At 42.4% G+C, this 10,062-nt stretch overlaps 1 protein-coding gene across 1 annotated transcript; it reads right to left on the reverse strand.

The window, feature by feature from the left end:
- Positions 1–1,297: 1,297 nt before the first annotated feature.
- Positions 1,298–9,150, reverse strand: IFIT1B (interferon induced protein with tetratricopeptide repeats 1B). The gene is made up of 2 exons (XM_003903973.5): positions 8,375–9,150; positions 1,298–3,183 (listed from the first exon to the last, which is right to left on the reverse strand). Exons 1-2 carry the CDS (start codon positions 8,377–8,379, stop codon positions 1,764–1,766), a joined length of 1,425 nt encoding a protein of 474 aa, XP_003904022.2. The 5' UTR covers positions 8,380–9,150; the 3' UTR covers positions 1,298–1,763.
- Positions 9,151–10,062: the final 912 nt, after the last annotated feature.

Raw genomic sequence — 10,062 nt, forward strand, 5'->3', positions numbered from 1 at the left:
GAGCCCGAATCACACCTTGTTTACAGGAAAAAGTCAATAGTAGTTTCCTCTGGTTAAATTTAATAAGTATGTTCTTTGTTTAGTATCAACAAAGTTGAAAAAGGTGTTACTCCTGTGCTTTCCACATGTCATCTAAATGACTCCACTCCCCTGCCATGTCTCCCCACTCTCCCAAGTCTCCATCATTGGTCAATCCCAGCTCTCAAGGATCCAAGTAACGTAAGTCAATCTTCCAATCCCATGGCCTATAGTAGTAAATGCCTCCCTAGTATTTTTAAAAATTCTTGGTAGGAAGTGGCACATGGTGGCATGCACTTATGGTTTTGGCTACTCAGGTGGCTGAGGAGGGAAGATCTCTTGAGGCCAGGAGTTTAAGGCCACAGCGTGCTATGACTGTGCTTGTAAATAGCCACTGCACTCTAGCCTGAGCAACATCACAAGACCCTGACTCTAATAAATGCATAAAAATTATAAAAATTCTCGGTCAGGTTTCTATTCCCATCACTTCCTCTGCTTCAGGCCTTCTAATGATGTGTAAGTTGGTTCTGCATTTTTCTATTTGAAACCAGACCTAAAATACACATGCTTTTGAATATGACCAATAAAATACACTCCAAGAATTTGTGATCTTAGCAAAGCTCTCAGGTGTGATCTTAGATGTGTGATTTTAGGTGTGATCTCAGGTGTGAATAAATGTCCAGTAATGTGTTTGGATCACGTAGATCCCTTGTGATTACCAGCAACTGGACACATGTAAACAAACATTTGAGTTTATTTTAAGATTTTAGGCTTGGCTCACTGACCAGCAGGTCTTGGCTACAGTAGGGCCTTGGGAAATAGAAGTCCAGCTAGAATGCTGTAGAACTGAAATTCCCTCCTTTCTAACTCTTGTCTTTGCTCCTTTGTTTTGCTCTTAGGTTTTGTTGCAGGTCAGTGACCCAGGCCACATGGAATAGAAACCTTCCATGTTTAGGTCTCCTTTGATTGGGAGACTGAGGATGAAAACTGCTCGTTCTAAAGGCAAAATTTTAAGGAAAATGATTCTTATTGTCCCAGCAGATGTAGTTGTCTAAAACAGCATTAATAAGCCTTGGTGAATGAATGCAGGGATGTGTTGTGGAAGAATAGATGCTCCTGCCACAGACACATGGATTGAAGAGAAAAGAATGAGGGGGGTGGCCAGGAAATAGAGTATGTGTTATACCAAAGTATTTTGTATGTCATCAGGTTATACATTTTTGAAGACAGAAATTGGGAAAGACTGCTGTCTAACTCTCAAATGTTGGGATTAAGAAACTATGATTAAGTATAGAGTTTATTTGAGCACAAAACTTGAGGGTAACCACTCAGGAAACACAGACACCTAATGATTGGAGTTAGCATTCCAAAGTGGGGAAGTTAAGGTTTAACCTACACAGGCAGTAAACAGGGTTGCAGCATTTTCCATATAAGGTGGTACATACATTTTAGCAATTTGATCAGTTATTACTAGCTACATTCCAAGAAAGATTGTTTTACCATTCCATCAGGAGGGATGATACTTTCAGGGGGTCTTGTGTCTGGTGCCACAAGGCCTTTCTTGATCATTTACAGGAAAAAGCAGAAGTTGCAGTTGCATGCTACATAACTCAGGCCACACAGCCACATTCCTCTCAAGGCTCAAAATAAGGCAAAGTTCCAACAGCTTTAAGTTTGCATTATTTAATTTCATAGTTGTTCTATTTAGTTATAAGACCATTAAACGGATAATGGTGACCTCTGTGTTAAAACATAGGGTTCAGGTCAGCAGCCAGCCTCAGAGCCCTCTCATAGCACAGCAAGGCATCACTTACTTCTCCTTTCAATTTGTGGATGAGCCCAAGGAGGCTGACACTTTCCACAACCCGTACCTTCCGGTGAACACATCTTTTAGCCAATTTCTCTAAAGCATTGAGAAGTTTTTCCCTGGAACGGGACATTTTTTCTATTTTCAAACCTTTTAAATAGTGGGTGATTGCTTTATCTTCAGATTTCCCATGGTGTTCTTGGAAAGAGCCGTAGCGGTAATGAATCTCTTGCTTTAGCTGATCTTCAAAGATCTTCATGCGTAACACTTTCTGAAAATGTTCCTCAGCCTTTCTGTGGTGGCCTATTTCTGCATACATTTCAGCCAGGTCAACATAGGCCATCTCAAATGTGGGCTTTAACATTATAGTCTTTTCAAATTTGCATATAGCCAGTCGAACCAATCTGTTCACAGTTTCCCTATCTTGCCCTCTAGGCTGCCAGTGTGTAGCTTCCTTGATTTGGATCATTTGTGCCTTGTAGCAAAGCCCCATTTGGTGATGCAGGAAGGCAGAAGTGGGTGTTGTCTCCAAGGCCATTTTTAAGAGCTCAAGAGCTTTATCCACAGACCCTTTTCTTCGATAAAACTTGGCTGCATATCGAAAGACGTAGGTCTGTGAAGACATACTGGTCAGAGCTTCTTCAATGTACTTTTCTCCTTCAGCTTCCTGTCCTCCATCCTGAAGCTTCAGGGCAAGGAGAACCCTAATATATACATCATCTGGATTTAGCCTGACAGCTCGTTTTAGGACGTGCAGAGAAAATGTCTCATTCCTCTCTGCTGCTATGTTAAAGTTATCCAGGCGATAGACAGTGATCGCATACCCGGTATTGAATTCAGGGTTTTCAGGGTCCCCTTCCAGAGCCTTTTCAAAGCAGGCCTTGGCCCGTTCATAATTCTTCCCTCCACACTTCGCCAAGGCCCATCCTTCCTCACAGTCCATCTCTGGACACTCCATTCTATAGCAGGAAGGATTTGCAAACTTCTTGCAAGTGTTCTCCACCTTGTCCAGGTAAGTCTGGGCTTCTGCCAGTCTGCCCATGTGGTAATACACCCAGGCAAAGTTGCCCCAGGTCACCAGACTCCTCATATCTGCTTGGTTGGCATGTTCTTTCTGGATTAAGTCTTCAGCCTTTTTCAAGGTCACCAGGGCTTCCTCATTCTGGCCTTTCAGGTGTTTCACATAGGCTAGTAGGTTGTGTATTCCCCCATTGTATTTGGTATCCCGGAACTGAATCTCTTCCCAGATCCTGTTTTCTAAATCAAGAATTTCAGGGGCTTCAATTAACAACTTCCATGTAAAGTGACATCTCAGCTGAATCAGGCTGTCTTCGATAAGCTTTCCCTCAGATTCTTCACTGTAAAAATATGCAGGAATTAATTACGTTTTAAGAAAGTGTTCAGTCCACTGAAAATGAAGCCAGAACTTCAAATAGTCAAATATTCTCTGTCCTAGTATCCCTGCCTCCATTATCGGGTGCCTCTCTGGGTTCTACGGTCATGTCATTAGGAAAGAGAACAGGTTGACATAAAAACCATGGGGAAACCTAATCATCTCATAGTGCCAACAGATAGGTTACGTGAAGTCTAAAAGTCAACTCAAAAGAAGTTAATTCTGCTAACATCAAAATAATCTCAGCACCACCCTCAAGATTGCAAAACCCATCTTCTTTCTGCTTCCTCCCGACTTTGCAGTGCATGACTAATGCTGTCAGAAGAAATGTGGAGAGAGGGTTCACAGAAAGGTGGGTTCCTTACTCATCTTTTTCATGTTCTCAACACGTAAACACATTTTGGTTTTCTCTCCTCCCATGAAGGGTTCTGAGTAAAATATGAGAGCTGAATACGGTTTCAAATGCTGGACTTCATGAATGCTCAAGCCAGGTTGGAGAACGTGGTAGGGTTTCCTATCTCCTTTGCCTGTGTCAACTTACTCAACCAATCCTAAATGGAGGGGTTCCAAATGGGTGGAACCACCTCATAATGGGAGCCTTACTAATGGGGACAAAAGGAGAGGCATGAATGAACATTCCATAGGGAAGATGTGTCTCTTTGAAGAAGTGGCACGTCCCACTTTTGTAAGTCAGTGTTCCTGATGGCAGGTAACCCTGAAGCCTAGAGGAGCACAGGCTACCAAAATCTCAACAATTAGAGTAATCCATCAGCCACCCATGAGGAAGAGAGAATGATATGAGGTCAGTGGGACCAGAAGGGTTTTTTTCCCCAATAGTTCACGCTCCTCTGAAGTGGAACTGAAGTCCTAGTCTCCCTATAAGAACATGAAGGAAGAAAAAGACATTCGTCCTTGATAGTTGAAGAAGTGGTCCTCACATCCCGTGTAAGTATATTTGCTTCTGTATTCTCAACTAATTACCTACCTTATAGTCTATACTTGACATATTTTCTCTCCATTAGGCCCAAGGAATGATCCCAGAGAGGACCATTATGAAATTTTCTTTTACTCTCTATATAGCAACATATAGCAAAAACTATTTTTATATGAATCCCGACTCAATATAACCATAATATAATATACCCACAATCCAATCACAAAATAATAGACTATGAAACATTCTTTTTTGAAAATAAGGGGAAATAAAAAGTTCATGGCCGGGTGTGGTGGCTCACACCTGTAATCCTAGCATTTTGGGAGGCTGAGGTAGGTGGATTGCCTGAGCTCAGGAGTTCAAAACTAGCCTGGGCAACATGGTGAAAACTCATCTCTACATCTCTACTAAAAGTACAAAAAATTAGCCAGCGTCATGGCACATGTCTGTAGTCCCAACTACTCTGGAGACTGAGGCATAAGAATTGCTTGAATCTGGAAAGTGGAGGTTACAGTGAGCTGAGATCATGCCACTGCACTCTAGGCTGGGCAATAGAACCAGACTCTGTCTCAGAAAAAAAATTAATAATAAAGAAAAGAAAGGAAAGGAAAAAAGGGAAGAAAGGAAAGGATTCACAAGATAATGAATGGCACCACAAAGTTGGGCAGAGAATACTCAGGCTTATGACTGCCGCTTCGAGCACAGCTGGCAGCTCAATACAGCCCTTGCTTTTCCCTCAGAGTCTCCCCCTAAAAAACTCCCTACTATGCTTAGACCTTCCTTGAGAGCATTGCTGCCCACAATCCCAAGCCATCTTCTCCATCCTTGAGTCTGTGGAATATGAGAGTCCTGGTACTGTCTCTTCTTGCTTTATGATAGCACTGTGTAGTTGACTGCTGAGATGAGGAGTTTCAGAAATCTTCCTTCCAACTGTGGCCCAGGAAGATTACCCAATGAAACTTGTGTGTGAAAGTGTGTGTGTGGGACATATGCTGGGTGAGGTTGGGTCAGGAGTAGGTAAAATCAATATTCTGCTTAAGAATCCTCACTGAAAATAGTCACCACCCATATAGAAGATGGAATCAGCAGGAGTTTTTGACCCAAATCCTCCACTCATGCCCACTGTGGCCTGTGCTATGATGAGAACAGACACTACCCAGGGAAAATAATCCACACATGCTTCCATTACTCTAGAGCTTCTGGAATATTTGAAGATAAGCCATTCCAAGCTTTCTAAATATGTACCCAATCTCAGCATCTCAGCTGCTGGCCCACCCAGCACATTCGTGAGCAGTAGAAAGAGATCAGTCTTCCTCTGAGTGATCTAATCATGGCCTTGCATTGATAGATGGAAAAAAGTATACTAGATTTTTGTCTTTCACTGAGATTGTAGAATTTCAAGTGCACAACTTACACAACCTTATAAGGCTGCCCTGCCAAATTCCAGAAGAGAATTATTGCTCTTTCTTATAGGTGGTTGTTCATCAACATGTATTTTCTTGACTTGGGCCCTGGGAAGACTACGGAGTAGACTGTCACCCTAGAGGTGTCCTCACTCTCTAAAATAGAAATGCTGAGAGCCTAAAGTCCTCCTTTTACCTGTTGAGCATACAGAAAGTGCTGTTATTAGTAGTATACATATTATCATCAAATTAGGCCCCAGCGTGGTGGCTAATGCCTGTAATCCCAACACTTTGAGAGTTCAAGGGAGGTGAATTGCTTAAGCCCAGAAGTTCATGACCAGTATGGGCAACAAACACAGCGAAACCCTGTCTCTCAAAAAAATACAAAAATTAGCCAGGCCTGGTGATTCACACCAGTAGTCCCAGCAACTTGGGCTGAGGTGAGAGCATCACCTGAGCCTGGGGAGGTGGAGGTTGCAGTGAGCTGTGATCATGCCACTGCACTCGAGACTGAGTGACAGAGGGATGCCCTATCTGAAAAAAAAAAAAAAATGAGTTCGTGCATGTATGTAGTGACCTAATCCCTGTATGCCTGTGGCAGACAGGGACTCATCACCATATTTTGTCAGGCATTTCCCTGGATCTTGTCCACTTAAGCTCCACTTAAGCTGTCTTGATCAATAAGCATGAATGGAAGGAGGAGCTCAATCTGCTCCTTTATCCCTGAACCAGTGGGATCAGGAGTATTCTGATGTGGGCATTATTCAGTCTGGGATAGTCCAGATTCCCCTTAGGCCACCTCAGGTCAGTGGCTTCTAGAAACATAGGCACAGGCCATTGCAAAACCTTTCACACAGACTAGCTACCAAAGCAACGGGGAATGAAAGGCTTGTTTTCTGTCAACTCCACAGATGCAGACACAACTAACACCTTTTTTTTTTTTTTGAGACAGAGTCTCACTCTGTTGCCCAGGCTGGAGTGCAGTGGCACAATCTCGGCTCACTTCAAGCTCTGCCTCCCAGGTTCACACCATTCTCCCGCCTTAGCCTCCCGAGTAACTGGGACTATAGGCGCCTGCCACCACACCCAGCTAATTTTTTGTATTTTTTAGTAGAGGCGAAGTTTCACCATGTTAGTCAGGATGGTCTTGACCTCCTGACCTCGTGATCTGCCCCCCTCGGCCTCCCAAAGTCCTGGGATTACAGGTGTGAGCCACCATGCCCAGTCACAACTAACATCTTATGACCAGGGGCCCATTATATTAAAAAGAGAGACTTGGGTACTCTTGTGGTGAATTTTTTTGCAATCCTTCACTTATAATTTCTTCTCAAGACAGGTCTATGTGTTTGCTAGAAAGGAATCTCAAAAGAGGAGTCCCTTTTTCTGTAAGTTCTTCCTCTCCCACTGACTGCAGCATCAGATGGGAGAACTCTAGCAGGTCAGAATACTTTTGAGTGAAAACATTTTCTGCAGGTCAGTAGTTCTAAATACAGCAGGAAAAAAAGAAGTATATATTTTGTGGAACAAACATATCACAACGCCTACAAAATTTCTTATTTTCTAACATCTAGTATAGTGGTTTTTCAAATTTTAGCGGGCAACATGATCACCTGGAAAACTTAGAACACACAGATTGATGGGCCCCACCCTAGAGTTTTTGAGTCAGCAAGTTTAGGGTAGGACCTGAGAATTTGCATTTCTACTACCTTCCCAGGTGATGCTGATGCTGCTAGTCAGGGGACCACACTTTGAGAACAGTTAATTCAGTGAAAAGTAAATTTCATAGTAATCACAGTTCCATAGTTTCACAGTAATCACAAAATTTGACTTGGTATCAAAAACAAACAAACAACAGAAAAACAGCCATCTCTGAAAGTAGCTTCTTTTTCCCACCTGAATTTAACCAAATTATCAAATAAAAAGAAAAATAGCTGCTGCTTCTCACCTGGATGTCTAAAAGGATCTCAATGCTCTTGCCCTGACTGGTTCCCATGCCAGTCTCCTCTCTAGACTCAGGCCTCTGTTCCCTGGTGAACAGTCTTTAAGTGTTGCCTGGGTAATTGTGCCTCTATTAGAAAGTGCTACAGAAATGACATCTTTGGAAATAAGATATCCAAACTCTTTCTCGTTTATTTCCTTAAGAGCATTGCTGCTCTTATTAAGTCAGTTGCCCTTACTAAGCGAGCTCTGTAACAGGAGTTAGGAAACTTGCCTCTGTACGTATATTCTCATCTTGCCCCTCTGGATCTACTTTCCTACATTCTTCGCCATGCTCTGTGCTTGGGAAGCTGACTCTGGACTTTATTAACTCCAAAACTCTTTTATTTTTTACTTTCTTCTGGGGTTGACCCACTGGGGAGCACCAGCCAGATATTCAATTGCAGGAGGAGGTGAAGGTCATGGTATTAATTCTTAAGCTCCCACTGTGCTCTGCTTGAGGTTGTCAGTGATTTTTTCACCAAAGACCTCTTGAGAAGCCCCTGCCTACAGCTATAGCTTAGAGTCTCCTTGGGTCTGGTTCTCTCCTCTTGCTCGTGTAGGCCCAGGATTATCATGTTACCACTGTTGTAAAACAACACGCCTCCTCCCTCTCTCCTGCAACCAACAAGCACCATCTCCTGTTGATTTCCCTAAACTTTGCCCATATCGTCTTAAATAGCCCCCTTATTAAACTCTTCTCAGTTATCATGGTCAGGGTCAGAACCACCAGTGGGACAACTCCCTTAGGAGAAGGCCTGTCAAAAAACTGGCCCTTTAGAAAAGTTTTAGAATTTCAAAATGTGCAGAAATAAGGTCAGTGAAGCAGAGAAAGCCTTTACCTCATGATGCTGTGAAGATAGTAGTGCTTTGGTTCAGGCTTGGAGGCTCCTTCAAGGTTTATCCACAGAGTTTTAGGGCTTCTCAGATAAGCTGGGTGCTTATATATGGGAGGTATATCCAGGCAGTTTTTTACACCCTTGATGCCCAGTGAATTGGCAGGGTGAAAATGACACAGAGAGAGAGGGGTGTCTCTGCTTTGATTACAAAATACATGCTGAGTTTTGGCAGCTAAGAGGATGTGTGTGTGAGAAACAGTTTTGATATGCAAATTCCCTTGCTGGGGTCAATGTGGTGTAGGAGATAGAGGATAACTGGACCTTATGATGACATTCAGTGTTGTGGAAAAACCAGTGGCAGACAGGAACGTATACTTTTGTGAATCATGTCAGACTCTGTTGTCAAACTTGTTACTATCACATGTATCCAGCCAGGTGGTTCCAGGGACTTCTACAATGGAAGCTCCTTAGACCAGAGTCAGTGGTTTGTGCCTAAAAGAATACTGTAGAAAGTCATTGTCAATTTGTGGAAGAATGAGGTTGCAGATGGTTAGGTCTTCTTCTGTGGGGCTGTGTTAGGCAAAACAACCCCTTCTCAATTTTGAGATATTGGTCTGTAAGAAAGGTCCCATACTGGTTACATCCTCCAGTAGCATTTGCATTACTGTAAACCCTGACTATAGTGGAGCGTACTCAAATGTATTGACTGTTTTGATGATCTTTACTGTTCACCATCAGTGGTTTAAACAATATTTTAGCTGGTCAGTAGAGAAACATACGCAATGTAGTCAGAGAATGTGATTGGGTCATGGAGGTTAAAAATCTAAATCCAAATTCACATAGTTCTTCTGAGTTGTCCTTATGTTTCTTCTGTTTCTACTGCTTTGAAGATTATCTGTTACAAAGTAACAACCATCAGAGAGTCAATCAAACAATATTCACATGTTTAATGAAAAATTTATATGATACCAAGGCTGATGTAATTGCCCACACAATTTGCAGGGAAAAAGGAAAATTTTGAAAGCTGCTATTCTGAATTCCTCTTGTGAATTGTTACAACATCATCCTGTAAGTTTCTGGGTCTTGGTTTTGTAAGGGGTAGTGCACCAAGATAAGCAAAAGGGCAAAGACTGAGAGCGATTTCCCTTTGAGTGAATATTTCAAGGTAGGGTTATTAACTTCATTACTGTCTTCTCATAATTGCCAAATGAAACTGTAGCCTGGCTGTGCTGTTTCTTCTTTGTCCTGGGCCTGTAACTAGACTATATTTCCCAGGATCCCATGTGGTAAAGTGTGGTCATGGGCATGGGACAGGAGGCTGTCAAGAAGCAGAAATGATTCTATAATTGGGTATCTTAAATTGTATCTGGAAAAAGAGAAGACTAGACCAAGGCTACAGATGTAATTTGAAAGGAAGCAGCAGTCACTCATATTGGCCAGTTTAAGGGGCTGCTTGATTATTTTTGAATCCAGTTGGAAAATATTCATATTTTTGTCTGCACTCAGACATGATTACAGAATGGCCTTGTATTTTGTCTTGACCCATCATGGTTACAGGGTGACCTTGTTTGATGTTGATAATGTTCTTTGAAATTGTTTACATGCACAGAACACCAGGCCAGCTCTCAGATGTCTAGGGCAGCTCTTCTCTTTCTTTTCAGGGAACTTCTGAGTTACTGCTCCAGCATCTT

The sequence above is a fragment of the Papio anubis genome, chromosome 11 (genome assembly GCF_008728515.1).
Source record: "Papio anubis isolate 15944 chromosome 11, Panubis1.0, whole genome shotgun sequence".
Lineage (NCBI taxonomy): Eukaryota > Metazoa > Chordata > Mammalia > Primates > Cercopithecidae > Papio > Papio anubis.